Source organism: Pectinophora gossypiella, chromosome Z (genome assembly GCF_024362695.1).
Source record: "Pectinophora gossypiella chromosome Z, ilPecGoss1.1, whole genome shotgun sequence".
Lineage (NCBI taxonomy): Eukaryota > Metazoa > Arthropoda > Insecta > Lepidoptera > Gelechiidae > Pectinophora > Pectinophora gossypiella.
Window position 1 is genome coordinate 3796520 of NC_065433.1, and position 27924 is coordinate 3824443.

Genomic DNA, 27924 nt, shown 5'->3' on the forward strand with positions numbered 1-27924 from the left:
GGACAGCGTGAGGCACTAAAAAAAAATCCTCCCCCACGTCTGCCTACCTGCGGGGGGTGGGCAACCTCATTGCAACCGGACTAAATCAGTTCAGAATATCCTAAGAAACACCTATTCCAAGTGGTTAGCTTTGTTTCAAAAATATAAGACGGTGGACCTAAGATCTACTTTTTGGGGTTATTTTTTTATTGTCACTTTTCCGAAGCCCGTAGCTCGACAACGGGTGGGAATTCAGAAAAGTGTATAATGACAATGTTGTAGGAAATTTTAGAATCTTTTATTCAATGAAAGAACTTTTTTATCTAGGACGCACCGTTTTTGAGATGTAAGCGAAAAACTCAAAATTGGGGCCTTTCCCCCTCCCCCACTCCGGCTCGGCCCCTAGACGTGGACTCTTTTAGTGTGTTAACACCCTAAACACCCTGAATACATTTCTGAAGAAAAACCTCAGGATCCTTCTCGCGCACTTTACAACCCCCTTTGGGGCATTTGTTGACCGAACTACTATAATTTGAACTCCTCGACACACCGTTCAAAGTTACTTTCTTTGTATCTGGATAACTACAGCAGTTAGCGAAGGGATGATGTCACCGAAAAAAAATTGAAAAATTTCGACAAATTATAGACAGTTTGTTGGTGAAAAGTGATGCTGGGGAAAGGCTTATCCCACCACGGCCACCAAAATTGTAACTGCTTGTAACTTTGTAACGGTAGACTAACAAATTCTGGTATTCGGCGACAAATTTTCGAAATTTTTTCTGTGTAGTCGGAATCCCGATCCGATATGGTGGCAGTGCCAAGATAAGGGACACCACAATATGTATAGTATTGATCCAAACATTTTTTTAAAGGCCGCGCTTGGGCAACTACACACTTAAATAACGATACTATTTTAAGAATGACGGAAGAAATTAGTTCCATGTAACGTTACGAGGTTTTTTGTAAGCCTGGTCAGGCTATAGCTTGTTTCATACAACGGTCAGCTAACCGCTAAACTATTTGACACTGATAAAGAACATTTCGATACACTGCCATACCCTGTCCGATAATATCAGGGAGGGAAATACAGACCTGTTACCTAAATGTTTGGATATAGATTAGCTGATCGATGTTACTGGGTGTGCCAACAAAAGTAAAGATTGCTACGTCTACTATGTCCACCTTCGAAGTTCATAACTGATACTTAAGTACATTATTGCAAAGCAGAACATTTATCTACATATATGTCTCATACACAGTATATTAGGGTTTTATATATAAACCTGACAAAATAAACATTCAACTTCATACAACATTGACAATACATTAAATTAAAGTTGGTTGAAATATTATCAACGAATCATTTTGTTACTGGGCTGAAGGCGGATTATTTCAAAAATAAATGCATATAAAATATACTTAATACGTAGTTCTAACATTATAAAAAAGACGAATTCTGACAAATTATAAAAAAATATTAATTGTTAATACAAAAATAATACTAAACGTTTTTGGTGAACGCTAAATAGGGTAAAAAATTGTAAATGTACGGTAGAATACTTATAGATAGAGGTAGTTATATAAACTGAATGCACTCACGGTGTCTCTTTGCGAACTTATCACAACTTATTGCTTATCTCATCTCTTACTGAGAATTTACATTCATTTTTCGATACCATGCATTCACTGGCAGTTTGCCTCTCTTGATGTAGTCGAATCAATGAAGCAAGAGCTTCCTAACTTCTTATTTGCCAAGACAGGTCCCGTTTTGATGTTTTTTTTCTTTTGTAGGGGTAGTTTTTATATGATTTAAAATCATAAACATTTTGTGTGGCGTAACCCGCGTAAGTAAATATTTGGATTACTTATATAAAAACAAGTTTTTTTTTGTCCAAACGAAATTTTTTTAAAAAAATACTTATCTGGTTCTGAGAGACTGCTTTAAATTAGCACATCTAAACCGCTTTTGTCCGTCAGAGGGTCTCAAAGTTCTACTTTTAAAAGGTTGTATCTTTTGAACCATTTTTGACCCCTGCTTGAAATTTGGACAGAATATGTTATTATAGCGAAAACTAGTCTTACAAAAGCAAATAAATCCATCAAAATTGGCCTTGCTTCTGGCAAATAAGTGAAACCCTTCATTGACTCCACTGAAGCTACCAATCTCAATATAAAAACACATCACATTCCGCGCCACAATCAATCTCAACCATTCATCAACCCACATCAGTCGCTTGGAATCGAGATATCCAGTCAACCACCGGAGCGCCTGGCCCGCCTCTTTACTTAAAGCTACCATTGAAGGGTGACAGAGGGCAACAATATAATACATCATCAATTTAAGAGCCACGCTCTTGTCGGTGCAGCATTTTCCATGCTACTTTTTAGGGAAAAATAGGGCAGTGGTTTCCCTCTTGCGTTTCGCCCCGCAGTACTATGTCTGACGCAAGTGGGATGCCGCCCAGAATAGTCTATATGTTACGGCTAATACCCGAAGTGCACCTACACCTAGTACAAGCCGATTGTTTTCGGGTAAAACTAGGTCTAGCCTTCATCATGCCGGCTACAACTAGGTCCAGCCATTCCTTGTTGGATAAAACTAGGTCTATCCGATATCATTCCGGCTAGAACTAAGTCCAGACAATTCCATTAGATAAAACTTAATTGCGTGTCCCGCCAAGCCTTCCGCCCCGCGTCACACCATTTGTACAACGGCACAACGCGTACTAAACTCAAAGCGCAAGGGCAAACGCGGGTGTACAGGTGGCGGGCGGCAGAGGCGCGCGAGCGCGACGCTGGACTTAGTTCTAGCCGGAATTATATCGGATAGACCTAGTTTTATCCAACAAGGAATGGCTGGACCGAGTTGTAGCCGGCATGATGAAGGCTAGACCTAGTTTTAACCGGAAACAATCGGCTCGTACTAGGTTTAACCAAGAGTAAATGGCTACACCTAGTTCTAACCGGCTAAAACTAGGTGTAGCCGCACTTCGGGTATTAGCCGTAACATATACACTACGATATAAATTCGCTATCACATTTCAAACTCTTTACAGCAACTAGTTGTGCAAAAATAAAAAAAGCTGTTTTATCAAACACCAATTAGTTTACACCTATTGAGATCTACATATACATTAATGATTATGGCATAATCCTCCACTTGAACTGTCACCTTGATAAGTTCATGTGCCGTCGCTGCCAAACTGTACACATACTAGTAGAGCAGTAGCTGTAATAGTATGTGTATAGTTTGGTAGCAGCTACCCTGGCGAGTGCGTACGTGTATGCGTTAATACTGGACGAGGTAACTAATATTTACAAGGACATGTGCATATACACGTCGTACCGTGGCTGCGGGCGCGGCGGCGAGGGCGGCGCGGGGGCGAACTCCGCGCCGGGCCACTCGGGTCACAACGAGTAGGACTCGTCGGCGGGCGCGCCGCATGCCGCGTTCTATTGCATCGAGGTTGAGGTGAAGTTGACCCCGAGGATGTTGAGGGGCGAGTTGTGGGCCATGCCTTGCAGCGGGAAGTCGACGGGCCGGGAGTCAATGTAGTTTACGGGCACGGGGTGCGGTGGGCAGATGAGCGCCATCTGCTGCTCCTGTTGCGGTACGTCATCCTTGACGAGGTCCCTCGGCGGGGGCGGCGTCGTGCGTTCACGTTTGATGCGGCTCTTAATGCTCGGCCGGTTGTTGGGGTAGCCCTTCTTTTTATATTCAAGCCACAATGTGCGGTTGTTGACGCCGAAAAGGCGCGCGGCCTTGCAAAAGCCTATGCCGCCGAAGCGCACGGCCTCGAGAGCGCGCTGGAAGTTTTCCTCGGACTGCGGGTTGGTGGCGCGGCGGCGCTTCTGCTGCTGCTGCGGCGGCTGCTCGGGTGCGGCGGCAGCGTCCGCCACGCAGCTGGGTCCTGGCGAGGGGCCTGCCACGCCACCCACTCCGCCCACGCCACCAACGCCCAGCGCCTGCCCGTACTCGCTCAGCCCCGCGTTCATATGCTGGCTCATGTTGTTCATGTACATCGCCTCGCCCTGCAGACTGCTACCCAAGCACGCATTCGAGTACCGCGGGTACGTATGCTCCATCATACTCCACTGTCCTCCTGGGAAGAGAGATAAACGATTTTGTAAAACATTTTGCTACAGTCGATAAATAAAAGCGAATTTTAAATAAATAAAACTATGGTATTCATTGATCTCCCTTCCCTGGAAAGCACACAGTGTAGCCAGGTACTTGTATAACATTTGGTAAACTGTGGTTACGAGATTGTCGCGGTGTTACTGTAAAACTTGATAATAAAACTTGTTTCGAGGCTCTGTCTCCAACTAGCCTATTTCAGATGGAATAGGCCAGTGGGAGAAGATATTGTAAGCAATAAAGATGATAACAGAGATGAGAGCGATGCGACGAACGTGTCAGGCAGAGGGATATGACAGAGAGTAGTAGTACAAGTACTGGGCTCACTAGGTTTGGTAACATTCCCCGAGCGGCATGTTATCACGTGACGTTACTGCATGGAAAATCGCATTGCAGTTAAACATTGAGATAAGCTAAGAATTTTCTACATGATTTAAAGTGTAAAACGTTTTCAGTTCCGTTTTCTGCTTAATTATTATATTTCGGGGAAGTAAATAATATTCTGGGGAGTTAAAAAGGCCACATTTAAACAATTAATCGAAAAGCAATATTGCTATTTGACATTTGCACATACAAAAGTAAGTGCGCAATAGCAACAAATGTCAAAAACCAAAATTGCTTTTCAGGTGAATTTATTCAAAGGCATTTTTACACCTCCCTTTGTTCATGATTTAAAGTAACGAAACACTAACACGATGAAGGACTCCCAGAATGAATATCATTTAAAAACTTTAAACTTGTCATGTAAAAATGTAAAATGAGTAATTTAAAGTTCATTTAGGAGTAATATCCTGCTAAATTGGTATGATGGTCATGACATGGGTACATTAGACTTACCTTGAGCCATTCCTCCCCCCTCCATTCCCAATTGTTCCAAGTTTAAATTTTGTCCTTCGGCCGTCTGGAAGGGAAAAAAAATGTATTATAATATGTACATCGAAGAAGATTTTACTACCAATTCTTGAGGCCGTCAACAAATGAAATTAAACTTTTTAAAATAATACATTATTTTGATTATTTTTCTTTTCTTTTCTTTCGGGTTCGAATCCCGGGACATTTTTTTCTGTTGTGACCTGTCTTCGATTACTTCGACCCAAAATTTGCCGGCAGCGGCGCGCCGGCTTTTTAGGGTCGGCAGCGGCGGCGCGCCGGCGGCGTGAAGTGATTCTTGGTACAATTAACAATTAAATTTACGAGTAATCCAGTAATTAAATACGCCTTGTTCTTATTCGTATTACTAATAAATGAAATGGTAGTATGGGGGTAAACAAAATAAAGCAGGCGAATGAAAAATGTTTTAAATTAATAAATTAAAAATATATATATATCTTTTGTAATCTATCTAATTACTTTCAAATCTTTTACTCTTATTTGTTAGAAATTGTACTACCCATTTTGCACAGTGCATAATTATCATGGACAAATATTATTTTATCGACCCGTGTTGGGTTAGGCTACATGATCTAAAATTTTATTAAATAGTGAATTAAATGACTTATTTAGATTTTAGTTTATGTTTAAAATTAGTGGTCCAGTGAATATGCGTTAGGCTCACGATCCCTAGTTTGGTTGGTTAGTCGGTATATGAGCCTTGTCAGGGGCTTTTGCCGGCTCAAGAGTATACCTGTTATAGGGTCTGTCACTGACCTCTTACTCAACCCACGCGAGGGAAGAAGTGAAGTGTAAGCACACTCAATTTTGGGTTGGGATACAATGGGAAATTACTACGAACTCCGTTTACCTGGATAATTTGATTGGTGTAACTATGCTAAAATACGTTATGTAACAATTTTATCTATGTAGTCTTACATTGTAGTGTCCGTAATTAAAACTAGAGTGTAAATCTGCAGTTGAACCTAGAGTTTTATATGTCCTGTAAGCAAAGGTGTAACCACGTGATCGGCGCGCCGACTACGGGGTCGGCGGCGGCGGCGTGGTCTGGGAACAGGCGCGGCTTCTACCTCTACTAGTGCTATTTCAAGCCGTGTGACCTACTTGTTGTGAACCGTCGACGGCCCTGTCGTCGTGATACTCCCGGCTGCGCCGCTGCGGCACCGAGCTTAAGGTGATCGCTTCGCCCCGCACCACATCCACCGATGGGCCGGACTCCTCGCGGCCCTCTTCTTCCACCATCTGCCCCGAGCCTGCCGAACTCCTCCTTCGTCTGTGAAAACATTAAAGTTACAAGAATCCAGAAACACATTTGAATTTATTTTTTTACATGTTATTGTAAGTTTACCTCTGATGAGGGAGTTGGTTCTTCGCTTGCTTCCGCTGGCTCTCACCCGTTATAAAATTTAAGACAACATGCAGTTGTGCGGGAACTTCGGCTTCAGTTTGAACCTGGGCCGATAGCGATAAGCGACACATTTCAAAATATACTTTCCGCTGTGAGCAGCTGTAGTAGTTTTAGGCGGATGAGACGTGCGACAAAGCTTTTTCATTTTTGATTTTTGAGTTTATCGTTCGATCGATTCGTGAGGGGTAAGACTACGGGAAGTGGGTTCGTCCTAAGTGATATGTTGTATTTTAAATATACATAAAAATACTCCATGTGGATGGTGCAAATCGCATTGTTTACAACAATGCAACAACACGGCTGGAGTACGGATTACGTCTTGTACACAACATTAGATCACCTCAGGCTATTCAGCGTCCTAATGGTGCCTAGTCGTTGCCAATTTACAATCTATTATGTGCAATCGGGTCAATTTTACAGAAATTAAAAAAAAGCTTCCGCCTGAAAATGATTTGTATGACTGTGTTAAAAAAATATTAATAAATAATTGATATTTGCGTACATAAGAGTTTGTACTGAATATTTTAGGAGTAAAATACTATTCAATCCTGACAAAAAAGAAATTTGGTGAGGGCGACACGAGAGCTTTTAAATTGGCAACGAGTTTTTAGTTTGACAGTTTTTAAACTAGTGCCGTCCTTCACTTACAATAAGAGAGCTAGTTTTATTCCTGTAAAATTAAGTCATAATTGATTGACTATGTGCCATTTTAACTATGAATGTACAATATAACACTTTCAAGCTTGTTGTCGCAATTCATTTCTTCCGGCGCACGCACAATAGGCATTGTCCGTCGATTTATCTAATAAAACCAGCTTCGTCTGTGTATGTTGTTTACAGAAGTATATCTTAGTCTTTTACTTGTTTGCTTCCCTCCGTAAATAATAGTTGTTTTTACCTGACTGCGGCGAAGTAAAAAGGAGGGTTCATCATCATCAGCCCATTAACGTCCCCACTGCTGGGGCACGGGCCTTCCCTATGGATGGACAGGGAGATCGGGCCTCAAACCATCACGCGGGCCCAATGCGGATTGATGGTTATTAACGACTGCTAAAGCAGCCGGGACCAACGGCTTAACGTGCCTTCCGAAGCACGGAGGAGCTCGAGATGAAAACTTTTTTTGTGGTCACCCATCCTATGACCGGCCTCTGCGAAAGCTGCTTTACTTCAACAATCGCAGACCGAGCGCGTTAACCGCTGCGCCACCGAGCTCCTCAAAAAGGAGGGTTATCAGTATGTAATAGCGGTGGGAGCCGCTACTCTCAACCCACGCCGCCGTCGCCGACCCAGTAGGTCGGCGCGCGGAGCACAGAAATCAAACCGATCTTTTGGGAAGCTAAGTCTTCCTCTACAGGCCAATTGCTGCTTTAGCAACTGGACAGACTTTGTAGCGGTTCCCATGGCGTTATGGTCTATTTTATAGTCCACGAAAGTCCTTGGACTAGTCGTAGACTTGATGTCTTGTACACCATGTATGTTTAAGTTGTGCCCTGCTATCTCTTGGATAACTTTATTATAAGGAGCAATAGAATGACGTATTTTTTTGTCATAGTGGTATTTCATGGGCCTACACAGACTATGCTTACCTTCGGAAATCATAGGGTTCCCTATGATAATAATATTTTTAAAAGTGATTATTAACTTTACGTGTATGAAGTTGTAGAAAGATGCTGCGTTTTAATACTATTTATAAAACATGTGAAAATACAAGCTCACGCCGCCGGCGCGCTGCCGCCGCCCACCTCGAAACCCCGACGCGCCGCAGTCCACTAATTTTGGGTCGGCGCCTAGTTCTAGTATACAGCACTAATTTGAATTTGGAAAACCCCCAGTGTTGCTTTGCAAAATAACGTTTCCGCTTTTCCATTTACCAATGTATTTACCAATTGTGAACCATTTGTGGTGGAGACCTCTGGGCTAGAGCCCATGTAATACATTTGCATGCGGTGATGACAAGACCATGGCCCTCAAGGTAAAGGTTCTTAAACAGTTTTTATTGGTATATCACTTTTGGCGATGTTGGCTTTGGTAAGTGGAGGTATATATTGTGTGTACTTACCCCCGTTTCCGCCTCGGCGAGATGCTTGGCGAGGCGGCGTGACGCTGCGAGTCGGCGGAGTCGGTGGGGAAGTCCGCGGACGTGCCCTGCGACCGCGTCAGTAGCGTCGAGTCCGGCATCTCCGTCAGACCCTTAATCTTTAATGTCTTTGCTGTGTCCAGCACCTGTGAGGACAACCGTTCAATACATTCTTCTTCTATTGAGTGGTGTCAAGGTTATTACTGCAACTGATATTGTTCGTGTAACGACCACCTGTTTGTCACCATTCAGTTAATAATATCCATTTCAGAACTTTGAATCAAAAAATACTGCAATTTCGGTAGTCCCAGGACAAAGATAAATTATGGAATTCTGATTATTAAATAAAGACAGATGTAAAACTGACGAATGACATTTTCTTTTTTCTAATCAATTTATTTATGTATTTTTATCATGAAAAACGTGAAAATAAATAGGATATTTTATCAGGATGTTTTATGACGCCCTAGTTTGCTTTTTCTTACAAATTGCATTGTAATTTCGTGTTTTGACGTTTATTTATTTATTTATATAAAGTATTGCCACATGGTATTAAGCATTTACTATCTCTAATCTTAAAATTATAAAAGGGTCTGATGTAGACCACAGTAACAGCGTACATAGCTCTATCTATAAGATTAAGTGTTAAACTTTACTAACAATCAAGATCATGAAAAATGTCTATTATATATCTAACATAGATGTTCTAAAAGCAAACAAAACGTTAAGCAAAAGGTGACTGATTTGGCTAGTTGGAAACTAGCCTATTGCCTACTGGTTATTTGTGACTTCGTGGAATCACGGGCGTGTGATATTTACCTGTGGGAGCTGTTCCTCCGTGACGTTAACTTCTCCATAATACATAAAATCGACCATTGTTCGCAAATCTGCGAAAGTGACATCTTTCAGGATCACGATCGGATGCCGAGACGGGTTGTCCATAAACAGTGCCTGTTAACAAAAGAGTTTTATTGATTACTTTATAGTAAAATTATTGTAGGATTACTTTTATACCGGACTGGCAGCGTACATAAAACTTCTGCTGCTTATCGTAAAAACTGGCAGAGGGATTGTGTTCTCCCTTTCCAACATGATAAAAAAAAATGAGTCGACTATTATTAAGCGGTTTACTAGCCGCCGGCTCTATTACGGCCATTATATACATTTTAAAACTTCGTATCAAGAGTGGTTGCATGTTACCTTCTACCGTGTGGGTTGTGTGGTGGATTACCAACCCCATCATCTCTGATGTTAGGGTTACTACTTAGCCGCCAAAGGTCCCTGAGGTTCTCTATTTTTACGCATCATTTTTTATGTAATAATTTACCATGGCATAATGTTACTTGTCCTATTATTAGTTAAGCATAATGTTGAAACTCATAACTACCATAAGCATAATAATTAATGACAATAATGACATATAAGCATAAGTATTATAAGCATAAAACTTAACTCCGAATAAGAAAAGTTGTGGCACAACTTTGAACATTTCTGAAACTTACTTTTTCCTTGGTTGCATTTGGTTCATGATTGTGACTTTTTATATTTTTTGACTCTATTTCATGCTGTTGGTGATCATTCAGTATACTTTTCGTGTGTAAGATAAACATGCTGGCGGCGTAGAGTGGCCCAAGGGCCACCCCCGCCGAACCCTAACCTACTGTTATGCCTTGTAAAAATTATGACAAAACACTATTAAGTATTCTAAAAAAGAATTATGGATACCTATTTATATGCGAATCAAATTTATACCAACAAATATTAGTCCAAAAATAAGTTATACCTAACAAACCAGTATTCTTAGATGTTATTATGGGAAAGTACTATTATGCTTAAAAATTCGAAAAGGATTATGATATTTAAAATTATGACAAAACCATTTATGCATTTTAAGAGAATCCCGGTCCCTGACATGGCTCATGTAATGATTACTCACATCAGTAAGAACCGGGACCAACGCCTTAACGTGCCTTACGAAGCACGGAATGTTCTCTTCTCATTACTTGTGACTCTGCCTACTTGTGAATATGAGCGTGTTTTTTTTTAATTTCGAAATAAGTTTGCGTTTGACCCCTATCTCATCGCCCGGGCAACTTAATGGTAAGTGAAGATGTGACTTAAGATGATCTTTAAGACTTTATTATGTGTAACGAATATGTACGTAAAGTCGAATAAATACCATTGACTTACCTGGTCTTCTTGTCACGAAATTTTCAGAACTTTGGCCTATTAGGTTGTAGGTAATTTCGATTAAAATTATTTTATATTTAAGGAAACAGACTTTCAAGGGAAATGCGTTTCGGAGCTATGTGACTTAAATTGATTTGGGCTGGTATCCCTTAGCGGTTGGAAGGTCGGACAGACAGTCGCATCTATAAAGACCAGCCCTGGCAAATCTTGAGGTTAGGTAGCCGGACCCGTAAAAACGGGGCGTTGAAAACGAGATGGCGATGCACATATTATAAACAAAAATAACACTATTATTAGCAGAACAGCAATAACGTTGTCATCCAACATTTTGTTGAATTCAAAAGCGAATTTACGGATGTAAAATAATTTAAAAACAATATATTTATATATTTCGAATTTATTTTTCTAGGTATTAACTGGTTCCAATACACGAGAGGAACTGAGAAAAAAAAAAACAGAAATCGCTTATTTGCATCTAAGTATCTCCCTATTCAAAAAGACGGCGACAAATCAGAGCCATGAATATATTTAACGTTATTGTTCCTTTAGATAGTTGCAGTGAGATCGAGATAAAACTCTCATGCATTTTGTGAAGGTTGTCTCCAATCTAGAAATCTAAGGTCGAGTCTCTGCAAAACACGTTGCTTACACTGGCGCCAATTCTGGCGGGTACAAACTTATCCCAGTTTGACAGCTCTTAAACTAGTGCCGTCCTTCACTTACAATAAGTGCAAGCATGATATAACAAAACCAGGGACCTTTGTTCAAAAGTGACAGCTAACATTTCAAGGTTAGCCCAGCGGACGTCATCCCACCCTGCGTTGCCATTTCGTAAAAAATAATTACCCATGACCAATGTTTTTAATTTACTTTGCCAGGAAATTTTGAACTTTTACTAAAAGATTTACTTACAGTTTTAATGTTTTTTATACATGTGACAAGTAATAGTTATTAAATACATTAGCCAGTAATTCACTTAATTTTCAACAATATTTTTTTTTTGCGTCCTTGCAATATTGGAGATACCAATTTAATGGTAACACAGTGGTAACACTTACGTCCTCAAAGGGCTAGCGATGGCGGCTTGTCATAGGATTGAGCATACCTGGTTTTCTTATACCGGGAGTGCAAGAAAAAACTTTTTTTTATAGGTTTACTTGTCATTTTCTTATCAGCCGAAAAGGAAAGGAACCGTCGACAGGCATAAAATTCCGCAGTTATCAAGGAATCCCTATATTTGTTACGCAGTCGTACTCTGTTCGCAATGCTTACTATGGTGATTCTAGTACACACCATCTAAGTTTATTTCAAGTTATACCTGTAATTGTCTTAAGGAAAAGGAAAGGGACATGTAATCGACGGGCACACAATTTATGGAACGCACATCAATTTTAGGAAGAAATTTAAAAAGCCCTCCCAAACTTTTATATTGGCCAATAAACCGACAGAATTAAGTTGACAGCACACGTCAGACGGGTTGCATATCAGCGAGATGCCTATTTTTTTGCTCCGCGTTATTAATTAATTCAATCATACATTTTAAAATTAACAGTTGTAAATCATCCGCCCCTATCCTTTTCGGCGGATAAGAAAATGTCGGGTATAACTGAAAATAAATTTAATAGGTGTCCGCAGGAATCGGGGCCATTAAAGGTCGGTTGTTGCCAAATCGACACCACTGAAGGAAATAATAAATCTAGCCTGCTTAGGAACTCGAAATATAATTTCCGTATATTCTTTTTGCAGCAACGTAATAGTCTCATAATGCGCGAAACGTTGCCACAATATACACAGACTTATACCAGGCATATAGTAGCATTAGTCAAGGTAACAAAGTTACAAAGAATAGTTCAAGACCTCTGATTATTCTGTTAGATAATGTGGTGCACCGAGATGTCAAGTGGGGCGTCTGCCAAACAATGAGTTAAGGAGAACCGGGTAAGAGCGCGTCGTATTTGCCGACGATAGTTCCATAGCTATTATAGACATTTTGTTAAAGTATAATTATGTCCGATTTTTGTCTCGATATCTATCACCCGCTCGCGCGCGTGTTAACGCGCTCGGTCTGCGATTGTTGAAGTAAAGTAACTTTCGTAAAGGCCGGTCATAGGATGGGTGACCACAAAAAAGTTTTCATCTCGAGCTCCTCCGTGCTTCGGAAGGCACGTTAAGCCGTTGGTCCCGGCTGCATTAGCAGTCGTTAATAACCATCAATCCGCACTGGGCCCGCGTGATGGTTTAAGGCCCGATCTCCCTATCTATCCATAGGGAAGGCCCGTGCCCCAGCAGTGGGGACGTTAATGGGCTGGTGATGATGATGATGATCTATCACCAGTGCATAGGGAAACTTACAAAGAGATCGGAAAATATACGTCCCGGCTTGACAAAGAGACAGACTTTTTCGATTTCATTTACTCTTTATAATTCTAACGGGTAAAACATTTTAGAGCTTAAAAAATAGATACGTATCTACTTTATTTACATGAATAATGGAAAGGGACGCCGAAAAGGAAAGGGACGGATGAATGACAGCAGTCAATTTTAAAATGAATGAGTGAATGGATGTATATCCCGAGCGAATAAAATAGGCTTACCGCTGATATGCAACCCGTTACACCTGTGCTGTCAATGTAATTCTGTCGAGTTATTTATGGGCTAATGTAAAATTTCGGGGTTTTTAACTGTATGCATAAAATTGTCATGTGTTCCATAAATTGTATGCCTGTCGATTACCTGTCCCTTTCTTTCTCCTTAAGAAAATTACATGTATAACTTGAAATAAACTTAGATGGTATGTACTGGTATCAGCAATATAATAAGGATTGCCAACAGAGTACGATTGCTAGCAAATACAAGGATGCCTTGACTGTGGAACCATAAAACTATTTACATTTTACAAAATATAACCAGTAATGCTTTATTTTTCAGCCAACTGCGCAGAATTAAATCTTTAAGTTGAGGTTCTGCGCAGTTAGCTTAAAATAGAGCAATATCTTTGTTGTTATATGTTGTTGTAACATATTATTAACTATATGTCGCCGAACTGTCGCGATTTCTAACATTAACCGGCGCTGTCTACTTAGTAAAACATGCAGTTTTTAGGGTACACAAAGACAAAGGGCTAAAATAACTTTAAATAAACTAACCTACCTCAAATATTTATAGGTAATATGATATGTACATAAATAGCCTGTACAATACGTTCCCACTGCTGTACAGGCCTCCCCTTAATCAACCGGAGGGATATGGAGCATACTACACGCTGCTCCAGTGCTGCATGGTGGAGGCGTTTGGGCTAGTAGCCAGGGGCCAACGGCTTAACGCGCCTTCCGAAGCACGGAATCATCATACTTATTCGGAGAATCAGGTGATTCAAACTTGCAATGTCCAGTCTCACTAAGTGATTTCGACATTGTCGCCATTGGGATTCGAACCCGGACCGGACCTCCAGATCGTGAGAACAACGCTCTAACTACTAAACCAGAGGTTGGTAGTCAATACTGTATATAGTAGGTAAAATATTGAATATAACCAACCTGAAAATATGTGCTGCAGGCAGACAAGACCACTTTGTGGGCCTGCAGATGTTTCCCCTCGGCCGCGAGGGTGACATCAACCAAAGTTTGCGTGTTCAACAACGTCGTGAACATTGAGATGAAGTTCGGCTGGTGGTTGTTCCACCTCAAACTGTACTGCTGCGACATCTTGGGACACCTGCGCCAACATACAGAACATTTTTACCGACTTCAAAAAAGGAGGAGGTTCTCAATTCGACCGTATATTTTTTTTTTTTTTTTTTTTTTTTTTTTTTTTTTTTTTATGTTTGTTCGGGCATATCTTCGTCGTATATGAACCGATTTTGATAATTCTTTTTTTGTTTGAAAGGAGATATACCCAAGGGGGTCCCATGTCAAGGAAGTCAGGATCTGATGATGGAAGACCAGAGAAATCGAGGGGAATTTTCAAAAATCGTAGGAGCGACTAGTGCGTTTGTAAAGTCATATTGATCGGATCGATCTTTAAGCTTCGGGAAAACTTCCCGGCCTTCGAAAACTGGTCAGCATCAGGGAGATACCCTATGGCCTGGCAAAACTATACAACCTGGAGCAATTTTTCTTTCACGAAACGTATTTAAATCTTGATCAAATCCAATCGCCGGTGCAAAAAAACAAAATGGCGGAAAAAAAAGATGGCCGCCATACAAAATTTTGTCGATTTTGGAAGAAGCCCGTTTGGGTAAAAATAATGTATGGGGCGCTTACTCAAAACGTCATGTAGAGTACGGAAATACTTTCTGATCACCAAAAACTGCTCCGCATCAGAGAGATACTCTACGGCCTGGCAAAACTATCGCACGTGAACCAATATTTCTTTCAGAGCACTTATTTAAATCTTGGTCAAATTCCATAGCGCGTAAAAAAAAACAAAATGGCGGAAAAACAAGATGGCCGCCATACACAATTTTGTTTTTTCAGAAAATGTCTCGGGATATAAAATATATATCGGGGTTGTGGTCGGATCGTCATGTTAAGTATGGAAATACTTCCCGATTTTCGAAAACTGCTCCGCATCAGGATGACACCCTACGGCCTGGCGAAACTATCACACCTGAACCAATTTTTCTTTCACGAAACCTATTTAAATCTTGGTCGAATTTAATGGCCGGTGAAAAAAATACAAAATGGCGAAAAAACAAGATGGCCGCCATACAAAATTTTGTTTTTCCAGAAAATGTCTTGGGGGTAAAAATGATGTATAGGCGTGTGATCGGAACGTCATCTTTGAAAACTGCTCCCAATCAGGGAGACATCCTACGGCCTGGCAAACCTATTGCACCTGGATTTTGTTTGTTTCCACGACACCCATTTAAATCTTGGTCAAATTCTGTCGCCGGTGAAAAAGAACAAAGTGGCGGAAAAACAAGATGGCCGCCATACGAAGAGGGACAGTTTCGAATAAACAGGACACGCGAGCTGCTTTAGCAGCGAGCGAACCACGCGAAATCTACTGTATCTATATGTATGCGTGAGTGTGTATGATAGCAGCTTCCACTGACAACCACATGTGTGTATGTACACATACACATGTGTGTGTGTGTGCGTGTGTGTGCGCGTGTGTGTGTGTGTGTGTGTGTGTGTGTGTGTGTGTGCGTGTGTCTGTGTGTGTGCGTGTGTCTGTGTGTGTGCGTGTGTCTGTGTGTGTGCGTGTGTACGTGCGCGTGTGCTCGTGTGCGTTAGCGCGTGTGTGAGTGTGTGTGTGTAAACATGTTCATCAATAATAATTGTGATCACTACTAATAATATATTATATTATTATATATGAATATAAATCAGAAAATCTGTCTGTCTGCATCCTTGCTCGGTCTAACCATCACTTAAAATCGTAAAATAAAATAAAATTTTTAACAAAAAAAAACCGACTTCAAACGCAAAACTAAAAAGCAATAAATAAATTTACTTCGCACAAAGTAATTAGTACGTATTTTCAATTAGTTAATTATTTTATAATTCTGAAGTCGGTGCCAAGTAAATGCTACAACAACCCTACTACAATATCAAATTACTATGTACACACAATATTGTTTAATACCTATATCAAAGCAATTACAAAACAATGTCAAACAAAAAATTACAAAACAATCAGTATTGAAAAATATATGAATCGGTACTTCGTTGTAGCATTTCCTTGGCACCGGCTTCAGATTTATAAAATAATTAACTAATTGAAAATACGTACTAATTACTTTGTGCGAAGTAAATTTATTTATTGCTTTTTAGTTTTGCGTTTGAAGTCGGTTTTTTTTTGTTAAAAATTTTATTTTTGTATACTTAGGGATTCTGGATCAGCTCAGAAAAAAGTCCTCAATACACTTCCCTAGTCTCCGCCACCGAGCCGCCAAAGTCACCTGACCTGGCTCATGTTTGTAACGACTAACTTACTTAAGTAAATAGTAACCTACACCGACTGCTTAACGTGCCTTCCGCAGCACAGCTCATTTTACTTTCGGACAATCGGGTGATCGACCTGCAATGTCCTAATCAAACTAGTGATCATAAAGGGATTTTTGTAATATGTTCCCAACGGGTAGTTTAATACCCACGTAAAAGATGTAAATGGGTCGTTCTTCTTTTTTATCGACAATGATCTGTCCTTCGTTCTGCTTCTGATAAGTTACCTTTTAGAATTTTGTTTTATGTTTGCATTGTCCAAAAATATAGTTATCTTATTATACTCAAAATACAAGCAAAATACTAATCGGTTCCTCAATTAGTCCTTAAAGTAGCTTGATTGTTTTTCACAAAATTCTGTGACAGAGTGGTAAATTGAAATGTTGTCTCCGATGAAAAGGACCACTCTATCACAATATTTTTTGGAATGCGTCTAAAAAGAAAAGTATGTTACCAAGATAAAGAGAACCACTAAATTGTCCTCTACAGACACATCTTTATATGATGTTTTAAAATATTTAATGCCGTTGTAATTTTAAAGATGTTAAATCCGATAAATTGAGAAAATGTCTTTTTATTGTCGATAAAAAAGAAGAACGACCCAAATCTTTATTAAATTACAGTTTTAATGGTTTCCTTATACCGTGGAATTGCCTACCTAAAAAATTAAACCAAGTTATCAATGAAGTTTGTATTCATCCTTATTCAAATAAATCATTTCGTATTCAAGATTGTTTCAATACATGTAGATTACTTTTTGAATTATTAAATTGGACATTCCATAAATATAAATCTTAAAAAAGTATTAATTATTGGTCAGCAAAAATTTTGTATCGATCGCCATCGACTCACAAAGAAGATTAATAAATCTTGCTAGGTATACCCTCATTTTTTTTGACGTGACTTATTGTAGATTTGCCGCAGATGGCATTAACTACTTGGCAGGACAAATGGGGAGCACTGAAGGCTCTCACCCGGTATACTATACTCACATGTATTGTGAGAAACATACTATAATTTTTACATGTGGGTAAAAAAGATTACCCACATATAATATTTTTACTCGGATACGATATTAATCCTTAATTCATAGACAATATAATTACCCTTCAGCCCATACAACTTAACCAATATCTTAGAAGTCATCGCAAAATGAAAACTAAGTAGGTATCGCGCGACACCATAAATTTAAGCGGTCCGATACTGCGCGTGATTCTATACCCACATTTTTTTTCTTTACACTCACGACCTTACTCTTGCTTGCAATTACTTCCTAATGGGATGGGCAGAGCCACAAGTCACCACAAGACAACTTGCAGCTGCTTTGGTTACGAAGTCCAAAGGAAATGATGGCATATGATGATACTACTCTCTGTACCTACCAGGCAACCAGTTTATATTGGAATGTGTCCGCGTGATTTAATATGCTGCGAACGCAATGTCTCAACTCAGAATACACTGGTGATGCAAGCTATGCCATAATCGAATAAAAAAAAAATTGTTATAGCTCTTATTTATCATATACCCTCAAAATGCTTTTGTACGTATACTTAGTTTTTATGTTCTCAAGTAAGTGAATTTGTATTCTTATTGAGAATAAAGATTTCTTTAAACCTATATAGTAACCGACACCGACTGCTTAACGTGCCTTCCGCAACACAGCTCATTTTCGGGTGATCGACCTGCAATGTCCTAATCAAACTAGTGATCATAAAGGGATTTTGTACTATGTTCCCAACGGGAATTGAACTTGGGACCACGATCGCCGTTAATAATTATCTAAAATTATTCAAATTACTTTTAAATAATTATGTGAGCTACCTTCCACTTGCATGTGATACTTTATTTACGACACACCCAATTACGTATATTCTTAAAAATCTATACTAATACTATATAGACGAAAGATTTGTACTATTGTACATACATACATACATACATAAACTCACGCCCGTAATCCCTAATGGGGTGGGCAGAGCCACAAGTAATCAAAGACAACTTGCAGCCACTGTTGATACGAAGTCCTAAGATGGATATGATGAACCTTATGGTGATAAGGGATCAGCCTATCGCCCATAACATTAGTCCATCATGTTAGAGAACACAATCCCTCTGTCGGTTTTTACGAAATGCCCGGGAAGAGAAGCAGCTGAACGTGTTCTATGTTTTTTATATGCTCCCAGAACAGCATAGAAGCACTATTGTTTGTATTGAATAAACTCAAAAACTACTGAACGGATTTCAAATATTCATTCAGCAATAGAAAACAAAGAACAACAAAGACTGCATTTCTTTCTAGAAAAAAATAGGGATTCTAACTTCTTCTATCGTGTGGGTTGTGAGGTGAATTACCAACCTCATCAACCCTGGTGTCAAGGTTATTAATGAGCGGTCAAGGCCCCTCACATGGCTCATGTAGCAACTACTTACTTACATCACTAAGTAGTAACCGGGACAAACGGCTTAACGTGCCTTCCGAAGCACGGATCATCTTACTTTTGGGCAATCAGGTGATCAGCCTGTAATGTCCTAACCAAACTAAGGGTCACAAAGCGATTTTTGTCATCCCGCCCTGCGTTGCTATTTCGTAAAAAATTAAACTACCCACAACCAATTAATTAAATTTTGAACTTTTAGTAAATGATTTACTTACAGTTTTACTATTTTTCTTATTTCTTGGTTTTCTTATTATTTCTTGCAACCGTGGAATTGACAACCTAAAAAATTAAACCAAGTTATCAATAAAGTTTGTATTCATCCTTATTCAAATAAATTATTTCGTATTCAAGACTGTTCCAATACCTGTAGATTACTTTTTGAATGATTAAATCGGACATTCCTAAATATAAATCTTAAAAATGTATTAATTATTGATCAGCAAAAATTTAGTATCGATCGCCATCGACCCGCAAAGAAGATTAATACTATACCCTCATTTTTTTATGACGTGACTTATTGTAGATTTGCCGCAGATGGCATTAACTACTTGGCCGGACAAATGGGGAGCGCTGAAGGCTCTCACCCGGTATACTATATTCACGTGTATTGTGAGAAACATACTATAATTTTTTCATGTGGGTAAAAAAGATTACCCACATATAATATTTTTACTCGGATACGATATTAATCCTTAATTTTCATAGACAATATAATTACTCTTCAGACCATACAACTTAACCAATATCTTAGAAGTCATCGCAAAATGAAAACTAAGTAGGTATCGCGCGACACCATAAATTTATGCGATCCGATACTGCGCGTGATTCTATACCCACATTTTTTTTTCTTTACACTCACGACCTTACTCTTGCTTGCAATTACTTCCTAATGGGATGGGCAGAGCCACAAGTCACCACAAGACAACTTGCAGCTGCTTTGGTTACGAAGTCCAAAGGAAATGATAGCATACAGTAACCGACACCGACTGCTTAGCGTGCCTTCCGCAGCACAGCCCATTTTACTTTCGGACAATCGGGTGATCGACCTGCAATGTCCTAATCAAACTAGTGATCATAAAGGGATTTTGTACTATGTTCCCAACGGGAATTGAACTTGGGACCACGATCGCCGTTAATAATTATCTAAAATTATTCAAATTACTTTTAAATAATTATGTGAGCTACCTTCTATTTGCATGTAATACTTTATTTACGACACACCCAATTACGTATATTCTTAAAAATCTATACTAATACTATATAGACGAAAGATTTGTACTATTGTTTGTATTGAATAAACTCAAAAACTACTGAACGGATTTCAAATATTCATTCAGCAATAGAGAACAAAGAACAACAAAGACTACATTTCTTTCTAGAAAAAAATAGGGATTCTAACTTCTTCTATCGTGTGGGTTGTGAGGTGAATTACTAACCTCATCAACCCTGGTGTTAAGGTTATTAATGAGCGGTCAAGGCCCTTCACATGGCTCATGTAGCAACTACTTACTTACATCACTAAGTAGTAACCGGGACAAACAGCTTAACGTGCCTTCCGAAGCACGGAACATCTTACTTTTGGGCAATCAGGTGATCAGCCTGTAATGTCCTAACCAAACTAAGGGTCACAAAGCGATTTTTGTCATCCCGCCCTGCGTTGCTATTTCGTAAAAAATTAAACTACCCACAACCAATGAATTAAATTTTGAACTTTTAGTAAATGATTTACTTACAGTTTTACTATTTTTCTTATTTCTTGGTTTTCTTATTATTTCTTACAACCGTGGAATTGCCAACCTAAAAAAAATAAACCAAGTTATCATTAAAGCTTGTATTCATCCTTATTCAAATAAATCATTTCGTATTCAAGACTGTTCCAATACCTGTAGATTACTTTTTGAATGATTAAATCGGACATTCCATAAATATAAATCTTAAAAATGTATTAATTATTGATCAGCAAAAAGTTAGTATCGATCGCCATCGACTCGCAAAGAAGATTAATACTATACCCTCATTTTTTTATGACGTGACTTATTGTAGATTTGCCGCAGATGGCATTAACTACTTGGCCGGACAAATGGGGAGCGCTGAAGGCTCTCACCCGGTTTACTATATTCACATGTATTGTGAAAAACATTCTATAATTTTTACATGTGGGTAAAAAAGATTACCCACATATAATACTTTTACTCGGATACGATATTAATCCTTAATTCATAGACAATATAATTACTCTTCAGCCCATACAACTTAACCAATATCTTAGAAGTCATCGCAAAATGAAAACTAAGTAGGTATCGCGCGACACCATAAATTTAAGTGGTTCGATACTGCGCGTGATTCTATACCCACAATTTTTTTCTTTACACTCACGACCTTACTCTTGCTTGCAATTACTTCCTAATGGGATGGGCAGAGCCACAAGTCACCACAAGACAACTTGCAGCTGCTTTGGTTACGAAGTCCAAAAAGTAGTAACCGGGACAAACAGCTTAACGTGCCTTCCGAAGCACGGAACATCTTACTTTTGGGCAATCAGGTGATCAGCCTGTAATGTCCTAACCAAACTAAGGGTCACAAAGCGATTTTTGTCATCCCGCCCTGCGTTGCTATTTCGTAAAAAATTAAACTACCTACAACCAATGAATTAAATTTTGAACTTTTAGTAAATGATTTACTTACAGTTTTACTATTTTTCTTACTTCTTGGTTTTCTTATTATTTCTTACAACCGTGGAATTGCCGAGCTGGAAAACGCCGACCCCACCTCCGTCGGAGACCGTGTCGTTTACTGTCGCGAGCTGTTTGACCACCTCTATGGCACGACCAGTCGATAAGACACTACGACAGAAAAAATAATGTAGGTAGGTATATGCTCTGGCTACCCGTTCTAAGCCGGGGCGAGTCGCTAATAAAAACATAAAAATGTTGTCATCTTAAAGCTTAAGAACAATAAGTTCGTAAATAGACTACCAAGAAACCGGATTACTTATTATTTTATTTCCCCTTTGTTACCCAAGCCGAATTAAATAAATGATAAATGTGGGTAGATAAAGAATTTTTTTGGAACCTAAAAAAACTGGCCATACATAATATTAATAAAAGTAAATAAAAGTATATTTGAAATGTGACTTTACCTTATTTGTCTGGATTCCTTTTCTAATTGTATAGCTGGACGAACTTTTTCTTTACTGCAACAAACGAAAAAATATATTAAAATAAGTAGGTATACGAAACATTTTCTATCTACATTGAATCAATTTCATTATAAAAATTGGTTCTATGCAAACAAGTTAGTGTTGAAAATGTTATAAAGTATGTACCACTGGTAAAAATTCGCAAGAGCAGTCGCGTCTAAATAAAAATAGATCTACCTATTGTCGCGGGAGTGACGGACGTCCGACGTAAGCCGAAGTTGGTAAGGATATGGACTGGAACTGGTTCTGTTCTCTTTAAATACATGTACGACAGTTAGGGATGCGCGATCCACATCGTCGATCCGATCCGCGGATTGGATCGCATGCCGTCGATCCGATATCAAGAAAATCGATCCGGATCGGATGCAAATAAGCAAGACACAATTACTTTTAAATATTTATTTTCCGCCTTCGGGTAATCTCGGGTAAACTGACTCCACACACTTTGTTTTTATAGGGGACACCATTTTTTGACCAAACAATTTTACAAGACAAAACGTCCGTACATCTGAGATACTCGGAGACAATAGCAATTAGAATCAAATCAAACCACACATTTTACTCGTATGTTTACTTACTCACAAAGTTAAATTATAATAAAATGTAATAGGATGCTCATATATCTATACCTACCCGCACGCAAAAGACGCCGCTAAGTTTGGAACGTAACGTAAACAGAAGATCGAGTTCTATCCTAACAAAATCGTAAGCAATTAATGTAGGTAATACGCTTTTCAATTCATACGATCCAAGCGATCCGATCTTTAAAGTTTTGTATCGATCCGCCTAAAAATCGCATGGTCTCGATCCGATCCAAAAATCGGCAGATCGAATGGCTTTCGATCCGATTTTCTAAAAGATCGGATCGGATCGGCGCATCCCTAGTACGACTGGTGTATTGTTTGGAGTATCGGGGAGGGTACACACATAGGTAAGAGCGATGTACTGCCGTGTCTACCGGGTGAGCTGCAATATCCTACTACCCACATTATTTTTATTTTATTATGTTCTGTACTTTAATTGTTCTTGATGTATATAATGTTTTTGTTAATTGATTGATGACAGGAAACCTAGCATCGAGACAAACCATTCCTGGTTTAGCGATGCTATGCGTCAAAACTGTATACCTACTCAAAGTTTATCAAATAAATAAATAAAAAATAAAATAATATAACGCTCAAGATTGGATCAGATTTCCGCAGACACCTAATTTTACTAAGTTATACCTGTCATTCTCTTATCCGCCGAAAAGGAAAGGGACGGATGATTGACAGCTTTTAATAATAATTTTAGGAAGAATGAGTAAATGAATGAATAACCCAGGCGAATCAAAAAATAATTCTGTCGGGTTATTGGCCAATGTAAAATTTTAGACGGTTGTTTTAGATTTGTGCATAAAAATGAAGTGTGTTCCATATTCTTTTTTATGCTTGTCGATTACCCGCCCCTTTCCTTTTCGGCGGATAAGAAAATGAAAAATATACATTGTTTTAAGTTTACGCGGTTATTATCATAATTAAAACACATAATAACGGGTTGACATGGATGACAGAGGGAGTCATCCCGTGATCATGGCACTTGCAACAGTGTCGAAATATCGGGAGTCTCATATCCCCATTTAAACGCGGTAAGAACCCGTTATTATGTGTTTTAATTATGAAAAATATAACTTAAAATAACATTAGATGGTGTTTACAGGAATTAGCACCATTATACGCATTATGCGTACCTATTACAAGTTGTTTCGACAGCAGACAACGTTGCCTGATGCGTCTGTCTGCGTACGATTTGACGAAGAAGAAGATACTCAAGGATTTACTATTCACTTGATATAAAAATGTATTCCATCTATACTTATATTTCAACATATAACACACATAGCAGCACGTCTTAAGTGTACAGGTAGTATATATGCATTCACCAGTTTCGCCAGCTACTATTAAGTTACCTTTAACCTATACACTTAACTTTATATGTTATTACCTATATTTAACTTGAACAACTAATTAAAGCGCGAAAAGTGAAGATATGAAAATTCAATACGTTAAGCGATTTTTTCTTACCCGTGTGCAATTTTCGCACGCAGTTTTACTTGAAACGAATGACCCGATCGAACGATAATACCCTCAACTTGTAAAAAAATATTAAGTACTATGCATTTTCATGCCACCCGCATTTTTCCCACGCACCCTGTAACCTACCTACCTACAAAGAAAAAACAAATGAAGGCTAGAAAAAGTTGACGTGGCATTTTTTTTTTGGAAATAATTAGTTTGATGTTTTCAGACAGCATTCACATAGCACACAAAAATTGTTCGCAAAAATAAGTTTCAATTTTGAATGTTCATTACTCTTTAATTTTGTATTTTAACTGAATTTTATTTGTTTGAAATTTTAAAATTATTATTCAGTTTTAACATAAATGGCATGTTAACAGTACATATAAGGGTAGTTTCCAACTAGTCAAATCAGTTACTTTTTACTAAACGTCAAAACACGATATTACTATTGGATGGAATTTGAATGAAAAAGCAATTTGTGACGTTATAGAAAACGTGATAAAATGTCGCACTTGTTACATTTTTCTTTATTAAAATTCATATTCATAAATAGAAACAAGAAAACGTTTTTTGTCACCTTTAGATCTGTCTTTATTTAGTAATCATAATTTCATAATTTATCTTTGATCTAGGAAACAACTCTATTGGGTACTATTTTAAATAATAGTAACATCATAATTTTTATGTGGACACAGTAGGTACATATAATGTAATATTAATGGAATAAACAAAAGTTGAGCATCTTAGAGTAGGTCATATAAAAAGTCTGTTTACATTATAAGGTATGGGTGAAATGTTGAAAAATTGTTTACATATTGCTTTGGACATCAAGGGGGTTAAAAAGGCGACATCAAAGCAATTCATCTAAAAAGGCAAAATTGCTATTTGACATTTGTTTGCATTGCACTCTTACTTTTATATGCGCTAATGTCAATTTGCAATATTTCTTTTTTAGATGGATTGCTTCAATGCGGCCTTGTTAACCCCCTAGATCTATGGAGAAATTGCTTTCTAAACTTAAGAACAAAATAATCATAAGTGAAAATAAATGGCAAAGATAGGGACACTACTTTTTCTGTCTTAAAAAATATGCAAATATAAGCTTTATTAGTAATGTGTAATAAAAGTATGACTGAAGAAACAAGCTCATTTGTAGTGTGATATCACAGTATGATTCAATACATAATGTTTGTTCACACTTTATTTATAAAACAACTATTTCAGTGTTACAGTACTATGTTTAAAAATAATATTGCTTTAGAACAAATTAATTATAAGTCTTCTAAGAAAATTTTACATAACACCCTATATCGCCTCTTATGGTGTTATTTAGAGAAACTCATAAACCACATTTCATTATTTCACTCAACAGTGTATCAGTCAACTAGTTTAAGTATGATTCATACATTTTCTCATATTTGTTTTGAATTTAAGGCATATTCTTTTTAAAATATTGTTTCTTGGTATCCTGTAGGAACCCACTCAGTAAGGTACAACCAACTCTCAACTGTCACTCAATGTAAACATATTTCTCTTATACTGTATCAACCACCATGTTTAAGTTTGCATATCACAATGTTACTCTTCCAGCTCATTGTTGTATTGATGATTATTGAATGATTACAAAAGTTTAACTTAAAGAGCAATACATAGCGATATGTAATTCCATGACTAAAGTATTATCAAAATAATTTAATGGTGAACTTTACATTATGAATCAAGTTATAACCTATCAATTTAATTTAAATAACAACGTGTATGATCGCATAGCTTTCACAAAGGCAGGATAACTTGCATTACGATATCCTTCTCAACATTTAGAGAATGCCCTGATGTTCCTATTTGTTACTTTTCTAACTAGCCATTGTACTTAATTACAGAAGATTTTCCTCAATAATCTGCATTGTTTGTAAATAGGCTGCATAAAACAACACTGTTGCATGCAGTATAGGAATGTTTTTTTCTAACTTCATCATGAATAGATAGCACTATGGTAGTTATCCTACATGTAGGTATACGATAAGGTTCGATGCTACAGCAGTTAATATCAAACTGACAATTGAACGCAGAAAGCTCCCCGCGATACCCCATGGGGACTACACAATAACAAGGCATCCTTTCCACTTTATGTATAACATAAACATGTACCTCATATCCTTACGACATATAAAGCTATCGCCAAGCTCGACTAACTTCGCCGGAGCTCTAAAAGTCTTAAACACAACCTGCAAAACGCAGCTGCACAAATGTAATAAAAAAAATACTCAGGATGACGAAAGGCCACCCCGGACGAAATGACATCAATCAATAACAATTCCATCATCACGTATCCACCAACCATCAGAAAATAAAGCCAGACTCACCCATGCTGTGACAAATATTTAATATCTTTCACAGCTTTCAGTCCGTCCAGTAGAAAATTAACAATAAACCCACGCTAACAATTTTCACCAAAACCCACGCCGACCTGTGTTGCCATAAAAAATAATTGTTAGAGTTACGACGATTCTTAAAGTAGTAACACACTGCAACACCAAATACGATCTGTCCGACCGACATGGTGCATTTGTATGGCTAAGGACATAATTTCTATAAAATTCGTTAAATATGAAAATAATAACAAAAACAACGTACAAATTGAATCGTTATTTAGTAAAGCGCGTAGTAATTAAATAACAAACTGTTTGGTTTATAAAAGGCACTTTCCAGGCTACGTTACCTTAAAAAAATATAGATTTTCTTTCGTTTAACCTACTATAGGTAATAATAATAATATTATAATATTCTCACATAATGTATTGTTATATTACAATGGCATTACTTTTTGTGAGAGTAAATAAAGATTTTATTATTATTATTATTACTATAGGTATATAGCTTGGACTTTGGTATATAGTATTAGAGAAACACGATGAGGGTGGCTTTAAAAAAACCCTCTATAAATAAAACTTGATTTTAAAAACCTAATTTCATGGATAACAGACATTTACGCATCTTTTATTTATCTTTGTTTTAGGGTATAAATGATGACCCTTTTTATTACAGGCAGGCACAATTACATTTTCCACCCATTATTATTTTGATCAAAATAAAGGGAAGCAATAATATATTATGTAACAACATTCCCTCATTTGTTTTATATATAAGCTTTTATAAGGTGGTTTACAAGTTTATTTCAAACAAACATAGTTCCGCAACGTAAACGAAATCACTATGATTATGAGTGTAAACTGGTGTAAACATTTATGTAACGCGATCTACCGCACCTTCTATTTTGATTCTACCGCATCTTAATGCGTGGATGGCAACCTGGAAACTCTATGATCTAAGTATTCTTTGAAAGTATGTATACCATCGAATAAGTACTTGATAAACAAAAACACAACGCGTGTCGTGTCGTACGTACCATCATGTTTAGAGTTTCCACAATTACTGTTGCTGGTGTTTTGGAAAGGCATATTATTTTCGCGGCGACTAAAAACTTAAAGGGCGACTAATTGTTTTGTTACAAATAATTACTTGGCAGCGATTAAATATTATTGCGACAATTATATTAGATGAGCTTCGAAATGCAAGGATTTATAAAAACTCAATAA

General features: G+C 38.0%; 1 protein-coding gene across 5 annotated transcripts; it reads right to left on the reverse strand.

Annotated features, from left to right (window-relative positions):
* Window positions 1-426: 426 nt before the first annotated feature.
* LOC126380111 (longitudinals lacking protein, isoforms H/M/V-like) lies at window positions 427-26790 on the reverse strand. Of its 5 annotated transcripts, none has more exons than XM_050029348.1 (11): window positions 26692-26790; window positions 22209-22262; window positions 21755-21912; window positions 20803-20866; window positions 19285-19348; window positions 14220-14397; window positions 9313-9444; window positions 8476-8639; window positions 6113-6281; window positions 4955-5018; window positions 427-4082 (listed from the first exon to the last, which is right to left on the reverse strand). In XM_050029348.1, the coding sequence occupies exons 6-11, from the start codon at window positions 14385-14387 to the stop codon at window positions 3433-3435; spliced, it is 1347 nt and encodes a 448-aa protein (XP_049885305.1). In that variant the 5' UTR covers window positions 14388-14397; window positions 19285-19348; window positions 20803-20866; window positions 21755-21912; window positions 22209-22262; window positions 26692-26790; the 3' UTR covers window positions 427-3432. The 5 variants fall into 5 exon arrangements, with proteins under 5 accessions (XP_049885305.1, XP_049885306.1, XP_049885307.1 ...); XM_050029349.1 differs by lacking the exon at window positions 26692-26790 and adding an exon at window positions 22446-22490; XM_050029350.1 differs by lacking the exon at window positions 19285-19348.
* Between the last annotated feature and the right edge of the window lie 1134 nt (window positions 26791-27924).

Bases quoted from the DNA above. Each gene is read 5' to 3' on its own strand.
- LOC126380111 (XM_050029350.1), bottom strand. From the start codon at position 14,387: ATGTCGCAGCAGTACAGTTTGAGGTGGAACAACCACCAGCCGAACTTC. The intron at 6,282-8,475 runs GTAAGTACACAC...ATGTTTTCACAG, and splicing joins TCGCCGAGGCGGAAACGGGG to ACGAAGGAGGAGTTCGGCAG. The intron at 5,019-6,112 runs GTAGGTCACACG...TTTCCCTTCCAG, and splicing joins CCGTCGACGGTTCACAACAA to ACGGCCGAAGGACAAAATTT.